At 49.0% G+C, this 23,901-nt stretch overlaps 2 protein-coding genes across 2 annotated transcripts; one reads left to right on the top strand and one right to left on the bottom strand.

The window, feature by feature from the left end:
- The first annotated feature begins 704 nt into the window (after positions 1–704).
- PROCR (protein C receptor) lies at positions 705–3,150 on the top strand. Its single transcript, XM_009284972.2, has 4 exons — positions 705–882; positions 996–1,232; positions 2,270–2,536; positions 2,622–3,150. The coding sequence occupies exons 1-4, from the start codon at positions 705–707 to the stop codon at positions 2,732–2,734; spliced, it is 795 nt and encodes a 264-aa protein (XP_009283247.2). The 3' UTR covers positions 2,735–3,150.
- A 6,488-nt stretch (positions 3,151–9,638) lies between these two features.
- DNAJB11 (DnaJ heat shock protein family (Hsp40) member B11) lies at positions 9,639–23,900 on the bottom strand (the record flags this gene model as incomplete). The annotated part of the gene is made up of 9 exons (XM_009285002.1): positions 9,639–10,562; positions 15,066–15,225; positions 15,637–15,748; positions 16,317–16,374; positions 16,990–17,072; positions 17,620–17,762; positions 18,678–18,810; positions 19,907–20,004; positions 23,772–23,900. Coding segments are annotated over 9 exons (981 nt in total), but the record flags the coding sequence as incomplete, so codon positions are not given.
- Position 23,901: the final 1 nt, after the last annotated feature.

Below are 23,901 nucleotides of genomic sequence, written 5' to 3'. Positions count from 1 at the left end.
GCCCCCCCCCGCGGCTGTGGCGCGCCGTCCCGCGCCATCCCATGCCGTACCGTGCCATGGCGCGTGGTGCGGTGCCGGTACGTGCCGCCCCAGGCTGTTGCCACGCTGTGCCAGCGGGACAAGCTGGATATTTTAATATAAATTTTATAATTTTTAAATTGCAATCTATGATTATTTTAGGTATAATTAAAAAACAAACATACGGAGCAAGCCCAGTCAGGGTTTTCTCGGTCCCAACCCCCCGCCCAGCTCATTACGAGGGCCGCGGGGATGTCGCATCGCAAGGGTCGCATCCCTCCGAGGATGGGGGTCCCGTCACACCAGCGCTTGCCGGGAGCACCGGCACTGGAATGCCTCCCCGGGCCCCGACGGGTGCAGCGTGGTGCTGCGAGGCTGCTCCCCTCCATCCCTCCCTCCCTCCCTCCCTTCTCCTCCCGGGCTGGTCGCCTGCCACTGTGTCCCTGCTGGCCTCCCGCATCACTCGGGGGGAGCGGGGATGGGGCCCCTGCCCAACCAAGGGATGGGGAAACTGAGGCAGGCGCTGGCTACTCTCTCCCCCACCGGCTGGAGCGGTGCCGTGCCGTCCAGCAGGCCCCGGGGTGAGCTCGGAGCCTTATCCCGCATCACCATCCCTGGACGCTGCAGGGCTGGGCACCCCCGGCACGTCCGGCAGGGAAGGGGTGTGAGTGGCTCGGGCTAAGGAAATGGGAGAGACCTGGCCAGACTCCCACTCTCCTCCTCCCGCAGCCCCACCTCCCCGGTCCTGCTTAACTCCTTGCCAGGCCAGCCGTGGGGCCACCATTCCTGTCCCCATCCCTGTCCCCACGATGCTCCGGCTGCTGCTGCTCTGCGGGGCCCTGGGCTGCGGGGCAGACCAGGCAGGTAAGGCAAGGACACGGTGGCAGCAGGGCAGGCAAGACTTGGGGTTGGTATGGGGGGGATACGGCTCATAGGAAAGGGACGGGGCAGTGGGTGATGTCTGGTGTCTCTTGCAGCCCCGCTCACCTTCACCATGCTGCAACGGACCCGCGTCTCCAAGGGCAGCTCCGTCTTCTGGGGGAACGCCAGCCTGGATGGGCGGCTCAGTCATCTCCTGGAGGGGCTTAATGTCACTCAGGTGCTGCCGCTGGAGCCCCCGGATGCCTGGGCCAGGCGGCAGCAGGACGTGACCACCTACCTGCTCTACTTCGACCAGCTGGTGAAGCTTTTCAGCAAGGAAAGGCCCATCAACTGTGAGTGGTACCCCAGGGGGGCACGGGGACGGAGACGCATAGCCCGCTGGGGGACAGGACCCACTGGGGAAGGGGAGCCCACCCTGCACTGCCTGGGCACAGGGACGGCTCTCCAGGGACAGCTGGGCAAAGGGATGGGAACACGGCCATGTGCAAAACCTCACTCTGGGCAAAAGGAGCCCTTCTGTGGAGCCAGGAATTTCTTACTCGGAGCCCACCCCAGGAACAGGGTGATGCTCAGCCTCCTGCTGCCCCTTGGGGAGTAGGCCTGAGGGCTGCAGCCTGGGGGGGTGGTGAGGTGTAGGCACCCTTCCTGCACCCTGCCTGCACCCCACTTGCACCCCACCTGTAGCCTGCCTTTATCCTGCCTGCACCCTGCCTGCACTTGTCTGCACCCTGCCTGCACCCCACTTGCACTCCACCTGCATCCTGCCTGCAACCTGCCTTCAACCTGCTTGCACCCTGCCTGCATCCACCTTGCACCCTGCCTGCACCCCGCAGCCTTCGTGGGATGCGTGGGATGCTGATGGTGATGGTTTCATGTTCCTGCCTGCATTGCTCTGCAAGCCCACATTACCTCCAGTGTTCCTGTGCAGGGTGTGTTTTACCTTCGTTTTCTTTGTTATCCCCAAACCAGTTTTGCCCCAGCTCTGCATTTCTTTACCTGGCCCCTGGGGAGCACTTTCTCACCTAGGGGTCTCTGGCATGAGCCCCACGCCTCCCCTCGCCCCACGCTCCCTGTGCCACATCCTTCTGTGAGAGTGATGAATAACTCACTCCACACCAAAAAACCTGCCGTCTCTATAAAACTGAAGCTGTGCTGTACACAGATAAGGAAGTAAAAAATAAGCACAGCCGCTCGGCCATTGGAAAAGTCGCCGCTGCAGCTAAACTAAGTGAAAACAAAGTTGTGGGTGGGTCAGGCAGTGCAAGGCTGAGCCCTTGCAAACTCAATGCACAGCTTGATGCTGGTGACGGCAATGGGCCGCCAAGGGTGGGAATGTGCTGGCCCTGACCCCCTCCCTCTGTCCCTGCAGACACCCAGAGCCTGTGCTGCCGCCTGGGCTGCCACCTCTTCCCCAATGGCACGGCCCACAGCTTCTATGAGGTGACCCTCAACGGGACGGCTTTCCTCAGCTTCCACGTCCCCAATGCCACCTGGGAGCGGCGCTGGCCTGGCGGGGAAGCGGTGGCTGCCTTTGCTGAGAGGGAGCTGATGAAGTACCCCAAGACCACCCGGGACCTCCAGCATTTCCTCAACACCACCTGCGTTGGCATCCTGCAGGCTCAGAGCGCCTGGACAGGTCTGTGCTGGGGCTGGGGGGACACACATGGTGGCGTGGTGGGGGTGACCCCAGTCATCACCTCCATCCCTCTCGTCTCTTGCAGGAAAACAGAGCAGCCGGTCACATGCCCCGCTGGTGCTGGGCCTGATCCTGGGGACCTTCGCCTTGCTGGGCATGGCCGCGGGGATCTTCTTGTGCACGGGAGGGAGCTGCTAGCGGAGCCGGCAGCTGTTCCACATCAGCCCGTGGAGGCAGGGACCGAGCCTGTGCCCTGCAAGGGATGTATCTCCCCAGCGCCGCAGGCTTTGCTTCCAAAGGACACCAGTGGCTTCCCTGCCCGGTCCAAGCTGGGTTGACCCCTCCAGCAGCAGCACCCTGCCCCGGGGATGGTCCCCACGCTGGGCTGGCACGGTGCACTGAGACTTAACGCAGAAATACGCTTGGCATGGATGGAAAAAATAGGGAAAGGGGGGGGAAGTGGCAGGAGAAGCAGCCAAGAAAGGGTTAAAATGATGGCATTGAAACCCTCATTTATCCCTGTTCAGTGGGGATAAATGCCTGGGATGGAGGATGTCACACCTTTGTGGCACTGCTTCGAGATGTCCTGTAATAAAACCACCCATCAGCTCTCACATCGTATTTGGTTGCTTTCATTTCCCCCTAGCAGCACCAACACGGGGCTGCAGATCCATCACGGGGGGCAGGCACAGGGGGGGCCACGGTCGTTAGTGCTGGGTGGGCTCGTTGGCATTGCCAATCCCTGCGTCGGACCCCAGGCCGCGCACTGAGTTTGCACGGCCTCTGGAGAGAGGCTGGTGGGGTTTGCACCTCCTGAGCTCCTTTCAATCTGCCTGCAGCTTTGGTTTGACTCAAGTAAGTAATTTTTCCAATGGCCAAGTGGCGACGCTTTATTTATTTTTCATTTCCTCATCTTTGTATGAGACACCGAGGTTGAGTACAGCCAGCTGTAACGGGGCAGTTTTCTCAGCGGATTAATGCATTCACCACTCTCCCCTAAGAATGCTGCCCAGAGGGACACGGGAGCGTGGGGATGCCGGGTGAGAGGCAGGGCAGGCGTGAGGCAATGCGCTGGGGACCCCAAGGCGAGAAACCACTCCCCAAGGACCAGCTAAAGAAATGCAGAGCTTTATTACTAGTACTGTACAACAGCATTCATTGCTTTATTTTCCTTTTCTGCAATCTCGATCTGAGCTAAAAACTACTCTTTGACTGTTTAGACTTCAGTTATATTAATAATAAATTCTTGGCTGCGTTTTCCTTTTGCCCATAGCAAGATTTTGAGCATGACACCCCTCTCGTGCTCGTCTCTGCTGCGTCGAGGGTAGGAAGGGCTGGGGATGAGCCAGGAGCTGGCTTGGGCCATGGGAAGAGGGGACAGCACAGGAGCAAGGAGCTTTCCTGGGTTAACTTCCAGCTCATGCCTTTCTAAATACCCTTCCCTGCAGCTCAAAGCAAGAAAGAAAGGGTGGGCAGCGGGAAAGATGGGAAGAGAGATGCAGGACAGAAAGGGGATGGGAAGATGACATAGTGGTTGTCCTTAAGGAGGGATGGAGGAGGAGGTCTCCAAAGACCACATCTCATCACTCTGGCCACCGGCCAGCCCCTGAGCAGCCCCCGCCTCCACTAGGCTCCTGGGGCAGGGGCCAGGACCCTCCCCACCCTTCAGCGGGCTCCTTTGCAAAAGGGAAATGGCAGCCAAGAGGCTGGAGGATCCAAAACAACAAGGCTGAGGCACGTGAATGTCATTGCTCGGCCTCTAAAGAAGAGCCCTTGGTGGCAGCTCTGCTGCGGGCCAAGCACTGCATGTCCTCGCTGCAGGCATCAGGGAACATGAGGCTGATGCTGAAGGTCAAACGCAGTAGGTTTGCTCCCCATGAAAGGATAAAAACACTTGTAGCCAGCTTCCAGGGGGGAGAAACTGCTGCATTCACAGCTCTACTTTGGTTTTCGGACTCGGGCATCTCTGCTGCCTGCACGTGGAGGCAGATGTTGCACTGTGGTCCCAAGACCCAGAGTGATTCTCATGCCAAGTCCCCCTTCAGGCTGCAGCTCCGTGCTCTGGCTGGGAGGACAGAGTGTGAATCTCACGGCAGAGCGATGCCCCAAGGCTGCAATGGTGCGGTTGGACAGGGGCTGGCAGCAGGGACGGCACCTGGGCGAGACCCAGGCTGGAGAAACTGGGGAGGCCTGGGACAACAGGGCTTGTTTTGCTTTTTGCTTCTGAAATGCGTCATCTTTTGGACAGATGAGGAACTCTCTGCTTTAAACCGCTCTGGAAAAGCCTTTTTCTTGCCCCTGAGCCCATCGGTTGCAGCAGGAGAGTACTCCAGAAAGGAGCTGACTTTGCTGCTGATCTCTTGGGTCTCCACCAATGATCACAAAAGGATGGGGCAGTGCCCAGCAGCGGGGATCTCCCTAAAACTGCAGGATCCCGAGAAACAGCCTCATCTCAAACCGTGCCCACACCCACCCACCACAGCCACCTCCCTGGTGGTGACCAGCACCTGCGCCCAATGTGGGCATGGTGGCCAAGAGCCAAGGGGTTATGGCAATAGCATCCACCCCCTGCCCCAGCACATCACAGTCCCCAAATTTCTCTTCCTCATCCCAAAATGCCTCACCACAGGGCCACCAAAACCTGGCCCGGTGCAGCACGCTGGGGACACGTGGCCTGGCTGCCCCAGCATGTGAGCTGGGTTCCCTCCCCACCACCGCTCCAACATATACCATCTCTCTGCAAGAGAATGAACCAACCCACATGCAGACCTTTGGAGGCTTTAACCAACCCCCCTATGCAGCATCTCCCCTAAAGCAAACCATGCCAGTCGTCCACACCAATTGCCACGTGAGGCTTTGCTTTCCATGCACCACATGGTTTCCATCACTCAGCTCTGCTAGCGCTGGTTTGGATAAGGGTTAAGATAAGACACCCAGCCTTGAACACTGTTCCAGTGAGTAAGACGATGCCAATGTGCTAACCAACCATCTTTTCCCTGTGCCCACGTCCCATGGGTGCTTCACATGGGGTGGGCAGGCTCCCCTCCCGCCTAGCAAGGGCATGCACTCCCCCCGCTGCAAGGTCGGTGTCCCCCGCCATGCCCTTTGGGAGCCTCCAGCCACTCGCACAGCATCCTTGACTCCGTGGCCCGGCCGGCAGCCGCGGTGCCCTGCCTGTCCCCAGGGGCAAAGGCCTGGATGGCTCCAGGAGCTGCCAGAAAACACAGCGATGGGCTCCAGCGCCTGCTTGGGTGGGGAAGGCAGCAGCTGGGAAAAAAAGTTGGGCTGATAGTATCAGTGCTTATCATGAAAATGGGTAGCACCAGATTTAAGTCTCTGAGGACAGGAAGAAGGGATTATCTGTGTAAACACCCCTTACGCACTCACTGCCTACGCTGGTATCATCATCACTTTTCTGAACTAAACAAGCTCCGTTCTTCTGAATTCCTCCAGAGGTCACATTGTCACAGCCGCAGATGTTTTCGTTTCCGGCATCACCAGCTTTGGGACATTCTTTTTAACCCAGGGGCTGCACTAGGGCAAGGGGATTTGCAATATGTGCAGCCTGCAGGCAGCCCTCCCTGAGCAAGGGATGCTTTTTTTTGGGCAACAGTTTTGGGAAGTGGAGGCTGTTGGGTATCTGCTTTCTAGCAGCCTCCAGCTCCCACACAAGAGCGGGCAGGTTCCTGGAAATATTTAGGAGCAGAGGAAAGGGCTGTGCTGGCAAGTCCCTCCTCATAGGGCATATGGGTGCCCAGGACCCATCACTGCCCTCTTCCCTTTCCTCTCACCTCCCAGGTCAGTGTGTCTGACCAAGCCAGAGGAAACGGGAAGAGAAAGCTGGCCGCTGGCCACAGTCAACACCAAGCAGGGCTACGTGGCAGGGAGGCTTCTGGGCAGCAGGATACCACCGGTCCCACCACACCTCCCACCCTGCTCCAACTGGGCTGTCCCCTCCCTGGGGACTGCTTCGGTCTGAGCAAGCCACGCCTTGCGAGATGCTCCACCACTGCTCCTGCAATGCTGCTCATCAGCCCGACAGCATGGAAGCAGAGATGGGGGCTGCTATCCAGGTATCACATTAAAGACTCCAGCAAGGAATTGTTGCTTCATCTTTCCTGCCAGGTCCTCACCACCAAGGTCTTCAGACACCCATTTGAGCAGCTGTATTTGGGAACATTGCAAATGTGCCTTCAGTAGAGCAATCTTTTCCTGGCACCAGTTACTTCTCCCCTCCTATCTCCGCTGCCTGTCTCTCAGAAGCAGAAAAGTTTAGATATACAGAAGTACTTTAAAAGGACAAGCTCTCTGGAAAAAAACCAAGCCTGCCTGCGCTGTACTTGCAAGAGAAGTTTCCATGGAGAAGAAACTGCTGTTTGGGAACACTTTCACCCCCTGCCCGGACTTGGGGAGGAGGGGATGCTCTGTGCAAGCAGTGCCACTTGCTGCGGTGAGAAATAAGACAGCAGGGGCTCTCTGCATGGCTGAAGCCATCGGGAACAAACAACCCCCTTGAGCCAGACTGCTCCCCAGGACCCACATACCTAATGCTGAAGCTCCTGTGCACAGCCCCAGAACTTCAACATCTGGTCCGGGATGGACAACGTGGCTTTAGATGCAGCAAGCCCAGACCGTGGAGGGACAGGAGAAGCGGACAAGGCTGTTAGGGCACGATGCTTTCTGGAAAAGCAGATCTGAACCCTGTTTTCACCCCCCATCATCTACCTGCTATGGAGTCCTCACCCCATCTGCTCCTTCATCTCTCCTGGGATGGGAGGGATCCAGCCAAAGGGTGGTAACATATTTTAAGTGAGGTGATCAAAACCATTCAGTTCAGAAATAAATCAGGATCCCATTTTAGCTAGGCAAGGACCATGTGCTTGTCTAAAACACCCCCTTCTCAAAACAGCAAGGACTTCTAGAAACATGTTTCAAGGACAAGTGTTTTGCTAGAAGAATTAAACAACATGCCTATATCCAAAACCTCAACAATCCTTGACTTGTGCAAGGATTTAGGGTAAAAGGGGACCAGGGGTAAAAGGGGACCAGGATTTTTTTTTTTTTTTTTTTTTTTTTTTTTTTTTTTTTTTTTTTTTTTTTTTTTTTTTTTTTTTTTTTTATTTGATCCAATTTGGGAACAACAGCATTGCTTAGAAGGGGCTGGAAATTAAGGCTGTGCATTACAGGATTTCCAGCTCAGAGGTTTGCACTTTCAGGATGCTTGCTTGGTCCCAAACCAAGAGGCGGCAATGTGAACATCTAAGCCTCCTAAGAAGCATTTATATGAGATAAAGGAGTCCACGCGCGCTATGACTCACACCAGCTAAATGTTACTGAAATAGGGGACACAGGATGTCACAGACACTGAACAGCTTCCACATCCCCCTGGCCAGACACCCTGGAACCCTTGGAGGACAAATACCTCCCCACAATCCTAGAAGCAGCACAACTTTCCTCAGGCAAGCGGAAATGTTTGAACCAGACCCTGGCAAGCACTAGTGTATGCTGCTACCTGTGGAGAAAACATGGAAACCCTGGAAGCTTTGTCTGAAGGTGGGGAAAGGTGGAGGACCCCAGCTCTGCACACACCCCACAGCAGGGGGAAAAAGGAAGATGGAAGGAAGCAGGGTTGCTTAGTATGATTTGGGGCTTTCTTTTCTGTTTTTCTTCTCACCCTTGTAAAAGCTGGGTGAGTTTTTGCAGCTATTGTTGCTGTTCTACATAGCACGGGCCTCTCAGAGGAGTACAGACCCACAATGGAAAAAAAAAAAACAAACCAAAACACAGGAAGAATTAGCAGGGAAAGGAAAAGCGGCAGCAGGAACAAGTATTCATGCCCAAAATAAATGCACTGCCTGCTGCTAGGGGTGCAGGTAAGAAAGGTTACACGACCTTCTCCTGTGGAGAAGTTGAGACTTTGGTGTGAAGTCCCAGCTCTTTCGCTTTATTGCTACAGGCAAGCACTGGCAGCATGGTCGTGCACCAGTGGAATAGGAAGGCAGAAAGGCAATCATCATCAAACAGACCCTCGAGGGGCTGAGATAACAGGAACTAGCCCCATACACAGGGATATCGGAAGGAGAGTTTCCTTGAAATCTGAGGTTCCTTAGAAATCTAAGCTAAGGGGGGAAGCAGGGGCAGAGCTGCCTACAGACACCTGGAAAGAGCTGGTCATCAAATGGGGAGACACTTGAGGTAGCAGCCTCAGTTGGGATTAAAAGCTTACGCTTACAGATTTTGAGGAAGATGAGTATTGAGACCAAGGGTTTGGCATCCCAGGTTTGTCTCGCCCCCCTCTCTCAGCTGTTCCCAAAGCCCCCGCTTTGCTCTGCCAAGGCAAACGTACAAAGGATCCAACAGGAAACCTTCCCGGTGCTGCTGCTTCCGCTGCGTCAGCTCCCACTGAAGTTTAAGGGTTGGGTGGGACATTGCTAGACCAAGGGCAGCACACAAGGGCTGGGCCAGAGCTGCTCTCCACCTCTCCGAGCTCAGATCTGAGCTACTTAAAAGTTCACAATGAAGAAAAACAAACAAGAAAAGACAAAAGCAAAAAAACTACCTTGAGTCTCCTGCTGTTGCTCTCCAGCAAACACGTCCATGTAGAAAAAACAGATCCCATCCACTTACCAGGCAGGCTATGAGGTATAAGGCAGCAGCTGTAAGGATGCCACTTTATAGCCCCTAAGAGCCCAGAGGGAAGGAGCAGAACCATCCCACACAAACAACTGACTCATTTCTTTTGCTGCCTACATCCCTTGTCACAGTAAAGCATAAGTCTGACACAGGCACCTCTCAGAAATTGTTTAGCTACCACTCCTGAAGAACATGTGGAGATGAGAGTCACTGGTGGGGATGCTTAAAGCAGCAGGGTCTTCACGACAGAGACGAGAGCAGCACAGGTCCCCCTCTGCCAGGTTACCAGGCCCTTGGTTCAAATAAAGCAGCTACAGAGCTTTTGCTGGTATTAGCAGCTGTAGTTTCACCCGTTACAGCAGCTCACAGCTTAGATCGTTGAAGGGACCATACCTTGTTAGTCCAATAACTTGCAGCTGTCCCAGGGTAAAGGCTGCTGAAATACATAACCAAGTAGTTTTTGCCATTCCAACTCAAACATCTTTATTTCTGTGCTGTTAGCTTCACCCGTCCTCACAGAGGACTGAGTGCAGGAGGTAAGTGAACTTTTCCAGATGGTTGGTTACCTCTGGGGGCAAAGAGGAAGAATCAAGGCCATGGAGAGCCATTCCCATTATTTTCCCAAATCCCACCGTTAAAGTCTGAGGAGTCTTTGCTAAGCTGTTGTGACTTCAAATTTAAACCCAAGCATTAACTTTTGGGACGAGGACTAATTGGTAGTTAAGAGAGTCCACAGGAGCCTTAAGAGACTCTCTTCCCCTGCTTTCCCAACCATATGTGGGGCCTAACATAGCCCATAAAGGCTCTCCTGCCAGTCCACTCCCAACAGCACCTGTACTCCTGCCCCAGAAACACAAACTCTGAAGGAATACCACACTCTGGACTCAGAGGGAAAGGGCAAGAAGGGCTGGGATTAAAAAAACCCAAAACAACAGAAACTCAGAAGAGACTGACACGAAGGACATAAAAGCAGGAGAAACTACGAAAATTTGTTGAGATGGTCAAGAAAAGTCACATCAAAATATATTTAAAAACCAGAAATTCCAATCTGCATGGAATTTAAAACTCCTTTCCCCACTTTTTTCTGCTCAAGGAGTCTCTTTGTTGTTCCAGGACGTGGAACATGATAGGCAGCACCAGTTATGTCCTGAAAAGGGTAGTATTTCCCCCAACTTGTCTGAGCACTTCCACCATTTACAAAGGAAAAAAATTATATATACCTCAAGAATTGCCCCACCCTCCCTCTTTTCCATTTTACAGTGGGCAGGAGAAAAGACTGTGAACAAATCTGACTTTTCATTTTCAGTTAAGTCCAATTTTTCCACACATCAATATCCCTGCAATCCATTGTACACCTTCTGCACCGATCCTTGTTTCAACAACTGTTTGAGACCTGCAAGAGAAAGGAAAGCATTACTGCACAGCACAAACAGGAGGAAGACTCTGCATTTGCTGTTCCTGCTGCATTTACACATCTGGCTTATAGGCCCCACAGCACCAGCCTTTCAAGGCTGAGCCCACATATCCAAATAATGCAAATACTGGTACTCTAAGAGCATCATTAAAAAAAAAAAAAAAAAAAAATCCCCCCAAACCCACTGGTGCAACAGCTTTAACCCTGCTCCTTCAGCATTCCTACAAGGAGAAACAGTTCTGAGATTAGTGATGCCATAACACTGCTTTCATGCACTCTTGGGACCACACAAGGCCAGTGGTTCCAGGGAGAAAGTCTCCTCTGCTACAAACTCAAAAAAATTAAAAAAAAAAAAAAAAGAAAAATCCCCCCAAACCCACTGGTGCAACAGCTTTAACCCTGCTCCTTCAGCATTCCTACAAGGAGAAACAGTTCTGAGATTAGTGATGCCATAACACTGCTTTCATGCACTCTTGGGACCACACAAGGCCAGTGGTTCCAGGGAGAAAGTCTCCTCTGCTACAAACTCAAAGCCCAGCGCCCAACCTCAAGATCCTCACAGCTCTGTAAGGGATAAAGCTGGCTCCTAGAGCTGCTTTGCTGTTGAAGTTGACAATAATTTTGTCATCTTAAGTATAAATACAACAACAAACAATTTTCTGAGTATTTCCAGAGCCTAATTTGTCAAGCTCATCTCCCCAGGCTCCCTCTACAGCCCAAGAGAAATCTGCTAGCAGCAAGCTCAGGAGGGCTACATTTGAGCCCTTCTGGACTTGCCAGCTACAGAAACCCACATGAGTAATTAAAAAGCAGAGGTTTTCACACTGGTATGTGGTGCCTGGAGACACTACTGTCCACTAGAAGTAGTCCCTGAAGGCAAGTATGAGAAGCAAACTTGTTATCTGTGGGCTTAAGTATCCTACTGAAGGCCTGAAAAATCTTAAGTTTTTTTGAAACCCACTGTTTCACAAAGGGGTATAGAAGACTTCAAATATCATCTTCCCCACCCCTGAAAGCCCATTCACAAAACATTTCAAAGAACTGACTACTCTGAGGTCCTGTCAGTATCAAATTCTTACCAGAGCAGGATAAAAGAGTGAGTCAGCCCTTAAAACCATAACAGCTCATCTACTGGGGTCAGCACCTTCAGAAAGACTGGCAGGTCTTCACTACTACTTAAAGGGCAAGTCCACACAAAACAGAGGAAGCAGACTGGCAAGAACAGATGTGTCACACTGTTTTTCCAGAGATATTTAGAGGGGACTCCCTCTTTAAAGCCACACTCCCACTGCCCTGGCCATGGGGCCCCTCAGGGCATGGCAGCATCTCTGCTCTGACCAGCACCAGAAACCATTGAGCCTGAGGAGGGGCTGTCAGGACCCAAAACAGAGAAGACTCCCCACACCATGGGTAACTTTCAGATAATAATAAAAAATTACGCTAAACTGCTATAATTCTGCTGTTGGACATCCCCAAAACGGCATCAGTCTTGCACCAAAGCACACAAGCAGCTGGCTTGCACCTCAATGCGCCAGAAGGTAGGATTGCAGTCCTGCCTTAGATCAGCTTGCTCTGCTGCTCCACTGAAGCCAGAGTTGTGGTGAAGGGGGGCTGGATGCTTTACATGTTTGTACAACAGGTCAGATTAGGCTACCTAGAAAATACCGCAGTAGTTGTTAACTTAAAGTGAGGTACATAGGCAGGGAGAGGGAGGATCAGTAATTAAATCAACCAGTTTGCTTATATAGAAAAAAATCCCAAGCTTTCAGGCATGCAAGTCCTTCGTCAGGAAATCCAGCTAAGAGAGTATGTCTCCCTGCAAACCTTGTCCTGCTTGTCTACCCTTAAATCATTCTGGCCACAAATACTGTCCTTTAAGACCAGCGATTTAATGCATAAGGGTTACAGTAGCCTTCTTAAAATACTGGAAAACTGTCCTGGAAGTAATAACTGGAACTGAGACAGCTCTCTGCCAGGCAAGAACTACTCATGCCTCTTTGCTTGCTGCCCAGAGAATCCTGAACTCTTTTCTACATTCAGAAACGCCCTCAACAGCAGGGCAAAGCAAGCCCCTATACAGGAGCTCACTGTATATGACCATTAAGGACAGGTCATTCTCCAGGGGAGTGCAAGGTGAGTTCACTTCCCCTCCACAGCCAAAGGAGCCTCAAAGCCACTTCCTGGTTGATGGGTAAGAGGATGTGCCTCCTGGGTGTGTAGTTCTTTGAAAGAAAGGATATAACTGGAGAAAGGTGTGCTCCAGTAACCCTGAAAAAAGTGGGATTAGCACCATTCCTGTACCTTGTTTCCTGCTAGCTAGCTCCAGGCAGCTGCTTGCTGGCCTGAAGGATATCCTCATTAGTGCACAGGATATTTCTACACATACCTGATGTTCAATCAGGAATTCCAGCCAGGAATCCTGGCATTTGGTGCTACTGCACCTCAGGCATTTTTTACTGGAGCCAACTTTGAGATTTTTCTGACACCACCAACAGGTGACAGGTTACAACACAACCTGGGCACTTTGCTGCCTGCTGTTGCTCTCTGAGCACTCCAGAGTTAAAGCATGGGATCCAAAGCTCCAAAAACAGACAATAAACAAGTGTCAGTAGAGATGAACGAGAGATATGTCAAAGAGAAAGTAACCTCTGATCAACAGGCAATAAATTCCCTGATGTCACGCTGGTGGGAAAGAAAGCATATTATTTCTCTGACTCTAAAGCTTAGACTGACCAGAGTGGTGCTCTTGGAGTCAGAGTATCTTGACTGCCCCAGGAGCTGTACATATGGTTATGAGATAAGAAGTTAGGACCACCGCCAACAATAAGAGAAAAGGGATGTTTTGAATTCTGAAGCCTACAGTCTTCCTTTGAATGTGTACACTGAACTGCTGCCACACAACATGAATAGACCTATTCCCTCATAAAACTTCTTAAATCACTAGATGTTTGGAGATATTCTAGCACACAGAAATGCATCTGACTGCCTACCCAGTCACCTTCCCCTGGGAAGCGTGGAATTGCTTTAAGGAGGGAGCGAAACACCCAAAGGCCCCATGCCTGAACACACTCATGCCAGTACCATGACCTCTCTCTTCCCAGGATATCCGTAAAGGCGTGCAAGCAATTTTGACAAACACGGAGGCTTCTGTCACTGCTTTTTGCCCAGTCTCTTCACAAACTGCCAAGAGCAACAGCTGGAAAAACCTCACACTTGTTCGAGAGGTGCCGTCACCTCACAAAGCTTCAAGAAGGGCAGCAGAGCCTGGAATGAGCCTTCACACTGATGCGGTCACTGTGCTCTGCAGCCCTCACTGGACACAACACACTCGCAACAAGCAGGAAAGCACAGGGGTCAAAACACAAAACAGGTTCACTCAAAGCACAGCCCGGAGGCACACACCTCACAGCCCAAACAGCTGCAGAAAGAGCCACAGACCATCAGTCAATCCTGGAGCTGGAGCTACCAACTGGGCTCCAAGTGGTAGCTAGCACAGTGTCATCAATGCAGCAGTAAATGCCGCAGGGCTGAGAAAAGCCCACCCAGGGCTTGGCTTCCCTCTACAAGCTTGAAGAGTCCAAGGAAGCTGCGCATTTGCCTCATTCTACCAGGACAGCTGCCAGAATCCACTAAAAGGGCACCTTCAGAAGAAGAAAGTATGATAGCCCCAACCAGCAGGAAGAAGTTCTGGGGATGGGAATTTTCTGAAGAGCTGCACTGGTACATGCCAGGAACTTCTTTGCCCTGTAGCAGAGGATGGGGCCCTTGATGCCTACTCTGATGCCTTGCGCAGAACAGCAGAACCTACCACAGAGGCTGCAGAAGCAAAGAGGAATTTCCAGCTAGGAGTATAGTATTTACCCTCCTGTCAATTTTAGGATTTCTACACGGTTCATCAGGTTTCCATTTGAGCACTGAAGCTGAGAAGCAGATCTCTCCTACGAAATATCTGCATTGCACCCTTCTTCCCTATAGGGTCACAAAGCACTTCGGGTAGAAGGAGATGTAGAGAGGAACAATCCTTCTGATGCTGCATGACACTCTCTACCCTTGACAGTAGAGGGATTTTCACAAGTCTGGCCTCCAAAAAAGTAGAAGCAGGGGCTGGAAAACCGTTTGTGATCCCATTCCAGCAGAGACAAAGCAGACAGAGGCTAAGCCCAGCAAGTCTTTCAGTTCAGACAGATGGCCAGCTACAAAACAAAGTACCTGCAAACTTGCCAAGTGCTACATCCCAGCAGTGGCACATCCCAACCTAATCTGGCTCCCTACAACTGCAGCAGCCAAGCTCACTTGCTTCAAAGGGAAATGGAGGTTAATCACAGGGCATCGGCCAACTGTGTTATGTTGTACAAGGGGCACAGGGAAAGGAGAGCCCCTCCTGACCGCTACAGGCCACTGGTTCAGTTGTGCCAACTTCTTATCAGCTTTGGTGAGAGGTCTGTGCAGCCTGCTGCCATGACAGAGCTTTAAAACACGCACCTTCCCGCTGTTCATTTGTCAGTTGCTCTTTGGGGAACTCCACATCAAATGTTACTATTAGCGAGCCTTTGATATTATTGTTATCAAAATTTGGAAGACCTTCTCCTTTCTTCCACAGTTTGGCCCCGGGTTTTGTAATTTTATCCCGAGCAATGTGAACCTAGAGACAAAAGAAATTTCAGAACATTAGTAATGTTCTGTGTGTGTACCCCAATACTCCAATGTCCTTTCCAACCCACTGGAAAGCTTCAACCGATACTGACTCCTTGCCAAAGTCAGTGATGTTCAAGGGGTCCATGCAGTATTAGTGCTGGGACACATGCCAGAACTAACAGCACCCAAGAGAGCACATGCAGTAACGGCTGTGACCGCCTGGAACCAAGACCCACACTGTGCACCCCTTGTACAGAGTTTGTTTTGGCTCCATGGGAATTGGTCTGGAAGGCTCTTGCAGAGGGGATACTGTATACAACCAGCAGCTGCACAGACCCCGAGCAAACTAACCCTCAGCACAGGAGACCTGCAGTTAAATTTTGCTTGCACACAGCAAGAAAGCAAACCATTGCCTCACCTTATGCCCATCCAAGTGAGTGATATCCATTTCAAAGCCCGTAAGTGCCTCGACCAGTGAGATTGTCACATTTGTATACAAGTCATCGCCTCTTCTTTCAAAGACTGGGTGCCTGTGGAAATAAAAGACATTGCAACTTTTCTCCTTCCCCATAGGGAAGATAGATCCTCTAGCTTCCTCCCCTCTATTTGTGAGTTTGGAGAATTCACAAATCAGAGCGGAAGTGAAGAATGAATGAAAATTAGCTTCATTTTCCTGTGCGAGGTATGTACTACTAAATAACCTTTCTATTTCTAGGGCAATGAGTGGTGAGGCGTGTCAAGAAGTTGTGACTCACACAGCAATTTTCTTCGTAGTGCACTTCCTTACAATAGGGAGATAATATGTTTATGGAAAAAGGACGTATTTCATGCAATTCATGCAGGAGCTACTAATGCATGCAAGAATTCAAGCCAAACGAGATTAAAAGTGGAATTACTGCAGCATCTTAACAGTGGTGAATCCAGCTACTCTAGCATCATCAGGGTTGAACATACCGCATAGCCCTGAGTACCAGACCCCTGGCTGCACCAACTCCACTGAAGGGCAAGCTACAGGCTAGCCAAGCAGGCAACACTAGCCAGAAAATTGCTCGCAAGCTTCCAACCAGAAAGAGTGGTCTAACTAGGCCAGTTACTTACTTAAGAACTTTTATTCGGAAGCGCAAATCACCCGGCTCCCCATCCACATGGGGTTCACCTGTGAAAAAGAAAGAAAAGCTCTGTTTAAAGGAGCTAGTTAGTAACAACTGAAGAAACAAGCAGCATATTAAACACAATAAAGATGGGCAGCTCACATGTTAAAGGAAAACAACAACTAGTAGACCTTTACATGACTAAAACCCTGCTTACACATATCTGTTATTAAAGAGCCTAGGACTTTCTGAGTATTGCCTCAATGAGCTCATACCTCTCTGCTGTTCTGAAAGACTTGCCTGCATGTTAATGATGTCCTTTACTTGTTGAAGGACTTAATCTCCTCAGGCAGAGGGGATTCCCTCACATACTCAAGCCTGGAACAGATGCTCCTACTCAAAGTTATCTGAAACATCAGATTTAGAGCGTGTGTGTGCGCGCGCGTGCACGTATGCCCCCAGTACCAGCAAAGGCGGTAGAACTCAGAGTGTTATCCAGACTTAGCAGAGTACACTCCTTGATTTCAGCAGCACGCAGAGGACACAGCACTTAAAACCATATGTGCTGATCAGTTACCCAAAGCGGGGCTTGAACACTTTCACTGCCATGAAGACCAGCTTCGCATCATGGAAAAGGAGCAAGTCAAAGCTGAGCAGCAGGGCAGTGCCCATATACATACCTTCACCAATGAAGGGATACTCCATACCATCCCTCACGCCTGGCTCTATCTCCACTTCTAGTGTTCGCTCCTCATTCACAAGCCTGCAAAGGGGAAGAGCAAGCAAGCACTAAGTTTTCAGCAGTAGGTGGTAGCACCTACTTATGTTACTGGCCTAATGAGAACACCCCCCCAGGTTAATGCATACTCTCTCCTTGCTCACATCTAAAACTGGAGGGCAAGTGCTGCCTTTCTTGTGTGGTGATACTCATCTAGTAGAGAAGGTAGAGTTAAGCTTCTAAATGCACAGTCAGCATCTGGATGTATGACTACACCACATGTCCAACTGTTCCCAGCTGGAAACAGTGGGCTTCCCTGACTTTGTTTATTCAGATTTAGTTGTGGAACTTCCACTGTAGTATGACTGATTGTTCAAGGAGTAAGAGCCTGAAAGAGAAAATTGGGGAGCTCTACATCTATTAGAGCGGGCCATCTCTACCGTAAGAATGAAGACTGGCTCCTTAGAAATGAGAAGCCCGTGTTAAGTTTTTCCAAATTCTCCAGGTCTTACTGATCATACAGGCACTTTCCTCCATCTAGTGGCAGGTTTTGAATAAACATCCATATAGCAGTAAAGAGCATAAAACTCACTTGACATTTGGACATTCATCACAAACAACTTCTTGAGTCATCTGGAAACGTCCAGGACCCAACTGGGTGGTCCTCATCTCCTGCCGGCAATTGCATTTCCGTTTGCCAGGTGCCTGTCTTGCCACTGGCTTGTTCCTGACAACCTGCATGGAAGAGGAAGAGGTTGATACCAGCACACAGGCCAGCACTCCTGGGTCTCCACAAGGGTCTGGATTTCTCAAACAGCCTGAAGATAATTTGCTTTTGTGTGCTGCCTCCACAGTAGCTCCAAATGGCCTCAGCAGAACATTCTGACAACAGTTTTCACCTTGCTGATCACACACTGAATACCAGAACAACTCTCTCTGACACCACTATTACCATTTCCTTTCTTTTTCCTGCACACCTTTCTAAACAGGAAAGGTAACACTAGGATGAAACACCTCATGCTCTGGTTATGACAGCTTCCTTGTCCCACACAATGGGCAAAATTATTTGGAGTTCCCCATTTACCCAGACACTCACAACACAAACTCAATCAATGCAAATTCTAACATGCAGAATAGCAGGGATTGTCAGCACCAGAAATGTAGCTTGCTTAAACAAAAAAAAATTAAAAGGCACCATACATTTTGCAAGTATGTAATCCAGAAATTTGCAGTGACATGTTTGGCCATATAAAGAGGCTATGAAAAATCCTCAACGTGGTTTTGCAAGATTGCAAAATGAATTTGAGGCTTATGAGCGGGCCCTCAAATATCACTAATTACACCTTCCCAACTAGGCTACTACAATAAAAAAGTTACAGCTAGTCACTGACAGCCAATAAACATTCTATTATCACAAGAAGCACCCCTTTATAAAGAAATTGCCAGATGGCAAAGATGAATAAATGTATTGTTTCTTCAGTTAGCTACTAGCAAATAGCATTACAACATCCTCCATTGTCACTGCCAGATACCGAGAAAATGAGCATCTACTTTAGTTCTATTATTTGTGAGAAGATATTGTGAGCAGAGGCCAGGCATCTCAACCTGAGAAAACACTGGAGAGACCGACAGGCAAACAGTCAAACTTACTTCTACAAAGTTTCCCGAATACACCTCCTCCAATGTAACCTCCAGGTCCACGATGATGTCGCTTCCTCGGGGAATGTTCCTGTCTTGTTGGCGAGGGTTACCTCCAAACATGAATCCAAAGTCCCCAAAGAAGCTGGAGTAAAGCACATCAATTAGTTTGGGAAGGAATTCTGATCAAACAAGGCTTTGAAGAGAGCCACCCAAGGCAGCAGCAATGTGCTGCTTGGCAAATGCTTCTAGCCCCCTAGAGAACAGCCTCCTCACAGTACAAAAGCACCATAGTAAATCCTGATACCTCTTTTTGCTCTTTCAGGACACAAGCTAATGCCTTCAAACAAAGCAGTCACTTTGGAAGAGTTTTCTGTACTAAAGAAAACAAGTTTTGGAGCAGGAACACCACAAAATCTGACCACTGCCTAAGGGAAGTCCTCTCTGTACTGCACTGCTGCTAAGCTACCATCACCACAAGGTGCAAACTCTGAGTAGCGCTCCACCTCTGGCACTGCAAGTCAATGCTAGCAGGTTGGTTTTCAGTAGTTTGAGGACAAGGGGGATGAGAAAAAACTTCCTAACAAGCCTGCATATTTTTCCTCAAGACAGACCAGCACATGGTGTGAGTTCTCACCCAGAAGGACTACATGAGATGAGCAACTTCAGGAATTGTTTTAGTGAGTTTGTGCCTAGCAAAACCAAAGGGGCCTTAAACAAACAGAAAATTGGGTTCTGCCTGAGCAACATGCAAGTGCCTTCAGATTTTAATGATCCAAATTCTACAGTTGCTCTGAAATGTAGTGTCACTACAGCATTACTTTGCAAAAGAAAAAGTGACCTCCAAAGTGCACACATGATCTGTCACAACAGGTTAAACATCACTCACACATCAGATAACACAAGAAAGTTCCTACATGTTTAATGCAGCTGCAGCACCTTCCAAATCACCCACATTGGCAATGCAGCTTGCCAAGTGAGCAAGAGCTGCCCATGTGGGAAGACACCGCTGGTTCCTACTCACTGCTCTTGAAGCAAGGACTGATGCAAGACAGACAACTGAAAACTGCACCATGGGGTGTCCACTGTAAATTTATTTCTTCAAATTCTCAACTGTCACTTCAGATCAGTGCCTCCTGACTGGGTAAGAGACCTTAACATAGAATTTGCCCTTGTCAAACATGTGCATGAGCATCACAAAATTAGAGTACCAACTGCCTGAAGTGGCAAAATCCCCTTACTGTGAGAAGATGTCTCCGTGGGAGCTCTGGTGCCCATCCTTCAATCCCTCCTCACCATACGCATCATACTGCTTCCTCTTCTCCTCATCCGACAGCACCTGGCAAAGGGATGCAAGCCAACAAGACATTCACCCACAGCTAAACTGGGTTATTTAAACACAGCTCAGAGGAATCTCACCAGTACTCTTCACTGGGGGACAAGCAGCAATACTTTACATTACAGAAGCACTGGCTAGAACTTGCTTATTGCGCTGGACTAGACAGGTTAAACATTTATCAGCTAAACCCATAAAAAGTACAGTTAGTTTATTAAAACAGCAGAAGCAACACAGAAAATATAAACAATACTGAGTTTATCTTAAGGATTAAAAAGGAATCAGAAGGAATAATTCAAATCAGTTGCTACAAAGAAGGACACACTGGAAGCACTGGCTAGAACTTGCTTATTGCGCTGGACTAGACAGGTTAAACATTTATCAGCTAAACCCATAAAAAGTACAGTTAGTTTATTAAAACAGCAGAAGCAACACAGAAAATATAAACAATACTGAGTTTATCTTAAGGATTAAAAAGGAATCAGAAGGAATAATTCAAATCAGTTGCTACACAGAAGGACACACTGAAAAAAAAAAAAAAAATCACATAATACCACCTCTGTTTCTCAGTTTGTTCTTCAAGCACACAGAATGTGTATTTCTCCGGCTACTATTTTGTAACAAATTAGCAATGATGGCAAGTTTGCCTACCAAGCTGAACTTGCCAAATATGGTGACTCCGCAACAGTTTGGATGCTGGCCCTCATTCCTAAGGGCAGCAAAAATTAGAAGTAACTTCACTACTGAGGCAGAGTAACGCATGCCAACACACATGACTTTCAAGACTGTAAAGCTTCAATTTTAATTCCAAGTATTGATCTTTGCTTTTTCCTCCAGCAGAGATGCAGAAGTTTCCAGTCACATTTAGTCTTCCTTCCCCTTCCTCCCTTGTTGATCGTATTTGGGAAGATTAAAATTGGCAGGTTAGCTTTCAGAAGGCTAGAGAGGAATGGAAACAGGTGGAGAAACTGGCTAAACAATGAAAACCGGCCTGAAATTGTAACCAATGATAAATGTTAGCAACAGGGGGAAAAAAAAAAAAACCAACCCAACAGTGACTTTACTAGCTTCATCTAGTAAGTAAGAGTTTGATTCTCCCTTTGCCACTTCAGATTTTGCGTTAAAACACAATTTCTTAAAACTGGCATAAGCTTTCCATTTTGTGATCTGTTGGTGTCAGAGCAAAATTCTTCCGGTAGAGTACTGCACAGTACTGACAATACCACAAGCAATAAGAAAGGAATTAAGAACACAAAATATTTGCCTTTCCATTAATTTTCCTTCTTTCTGCAGGCTATTGAAGAACACAACTCCAAGAACACAATTTCAAGTACTGCGAAGAGAGTTCTTGTTTGTTACGTTAGGTTGTCTCGAAAGGAAAGCAACTACAGTGGATAAGCTTAGGAAAAAAACCTCATGGAAACTCCAACCCCAAACCATCCTGAGACTAATGACTATACATAGAGGAGTCTCAGCTCCCTCACACGGGATCAGCCTCCTGTCTAATTGAAACAACTGTGTTCAGAACACACAGCTGCAGGGTGGAAATCACTTAGGCTGTTAAAATGAAGGAGACTGAGTAGTTTAATTAACCTACTTTCTGTACAATTTTTTTGAAGACTTTGCTATAGTCAGCCAGCCAAACCCTGAGCAGCGGCACAGGGTTAGACCCTGCTAACAGAGGCTGTTGCTTTATGGAAAAAAGCATCCTGGTTTAGATTATAAGGGAAACATAATTCCAGCTCACTTTTGCCCAAAACAATCAAATCAACACACCGCATCTCATAGCTAGTTTAGCAGAAGGATTTGCAAGCTGTACCGGCTAAGCAAAGAGACAAAGACCTTGCAGGACATCAAAATGTAACTTCTTCCAAACCTATTTTAAAAACTATGTATGTCAATACTGGATTTCAATATTCTGATGCATCTCTCTTCAGCAAGAAGCACACAAATGAAGACTTTGAGGGGAGGTTTCCTAATTTAATTTTTACCAGCACCCAGCAAGAGCATGTTGCATTCATATTGCTAACACTAGAACTCCACACTTTATGTTGAAGAAGAACATTGGCGTGCTTCAATAATACCCTGTCTAGGAGGAGGCAAACTCAGTCACCGCTCATAAAAGTTAATATTCAGCTACTCCTGCCACCATATCCCCTGCTGATTTGATTTTACAACCATTTTCTCCCCAACGTTTTTAACAGAAAAAGTACTCTCAACTGTTACTATGGTAAAGACCCAAATAAATGGGGACTTGGGGAAGAGGTAAAGTGCTTCCCGTGCATAAAGTACTGTCAAATGTGACAAGATCCCAACTCACAGAAACAACAAAATCACAGCTTTGAAGTAAACCACATGCATCAATCTTCTGATGCTGCAAGTGACAGGTAATAAATACTTTTTTCCACAAAAAAATTCTTTACATTCACTGGTTTCCCTGTGAGAGTTCAGCCAATTTATTTAAGAATAGGTAAGTCTGAACTAAAAAGAGGTCCCAGCTCTGATACAAAAATAAAGTTAATGTGGTTTTTTTTCTGACCAAAGAGAAATGCATTCAAGCTGTTTCTCTCACTTCCTCATTCATTTTATGTTTGCATATCTGAAGAGCAGAGGAGCATCAGGGATGGAAGCAGGAGCCACGCTACAGCTGCAGGCTGAGCGGCACCACAGGACTGCAGTGGGAACACAAACCCTTTCCTTCTGAAGCTCGACTCCTCAGAGAGGACACAAACCTCCCACCCAAACAGCCCACCAGTGCGGGCAAGCTCCTGGTGGAACCGCTGCTACGAATTCCTGCTGGTCAACACCATCTTCCTCGGGGGACAGCAGGAGCAGATGGAAACCAACAGTGACAAAAGGGAGACAAAAAGGACAGAGAACATTGAAGAAACAGATCCCACCCCCCTGCCTAAATTGCATTAACATGTATGTATACAGCAGAGAAAGTAGGCTTTGACTTTAAACATTTGGCTAATAAAATAATCTATATGCAATTTATATAATGCACTGTACTATTAGTGTCAGAAAGCATTTGTATACTACTATATTATCATGGAAACAACAGGAATCCTCATGCATATGTGACTTAACACTTATTTTTCCCACCTTAATGCCTTCTAAAAGGCAAGCCGACCACCTTTCATCTCCTATCAGCTCAGACTTACTCACAGCCAGGCCCTATACGTACACATACTTGCTCCTGTACCAATACTTATAGCTGATACAACTCTATTTCTTCCTCAAAGAATTATTAATAAATACCAAATAACTTTAACTTGCTGCCTTCACTTTCTCCTGGCTAAGCGAATGAAGGTCTTTTATTGTCCTCCAACAAAAGGAGCTCTCTAATCAGCCTGACAGCCTCTCTACCTTTGTTTTTTATTTGGTAGAATGTCTGAAATTCAATATAGTAATAGGGGAGGAGGGATTGCACCTGCACCTTATAGAAGGGCCTTTACATTTCACAGAAGCCCTCCTTTCTCGCTCCCCTGAGTGTTACAGGATGAAGCCTCATGAGACAACTTGTTGGCCAAGCTCAGCTTCATGCTCTCGGCATGTTTTGCTACGAACCCCAACCACCCTCCACAGTCCGAGAAGGGCTGGGAGGACTTCAGGCTCCCCGAGTTCCTTACAACAGGCTGCACAGCTTCACCCCTCTCCTTTCCCAGCAGCCACACCAGGCAGCTACACCCTGCCCCACACCGCAGGCAGCGCTGCCGCTCAGCAGCACGGGTGCGGTGCAGGGGGGAGCCCGCGGCCCCCGGCCTCACCTCGTAGGCAGCCCCCAGGTCCTGGAACTTCTCTTGCGCCCGGGGGTCGTCGGGGTTCCTGTCGGGATGGAGCTGCAGCGCCAGTTTCCGGCAGGCCTTCTTGATGTCCTTGATGGAGGCGCCGCGGGAC

This window comes from Aptenodytes forsteri, unplaced genomic scaffold (assembly GCF_000699145.1).
Source record: "Aptenodytes forsteri isolate BGI_AS27 unplaced genomic scaffold, ASM69914v1 Scaffold679, whole genome shotgun sequence".
Lineage (NCBI taxonomy): Eukaryota > Metazoa > Chordata > Aves > Sphenisciformes > Spheniscidae > Aptenodytes > Aptenodytes forsteri.
Note: the sequence above shows the minus strand (reverse complement) of the source record. Positions and strands in the feature narration are given on the sequence as shown.

What these genes read in the sequence shown, in the direction of transcription:
- PROCR (XM_009284972.2), top strand. Translation starts at nt 705, where the DNA reads ATGGGAGAGACCTGGCCAGACTCCCACTCTCCTCCTCCCGCAGCCCCA. An exon ending in CTGCGGGGCAGACCAGGCAG is followed by an intron (nt 883 to 995) that starts GTAAGGCAAGGA and finishes TGTCTCTTGCAG; the next exon opens with CCCCGCTCACCTTCACCATG. An exon ending in CAAGGAAAGGCCCATCAACT is followed by an intron (nt 1,233 to 2,269) that starts GTGAGTGGTACC and finishes CTGTCCCTGCAG; the next exon opens with ACACCCAGAGCCTGTGCTGC.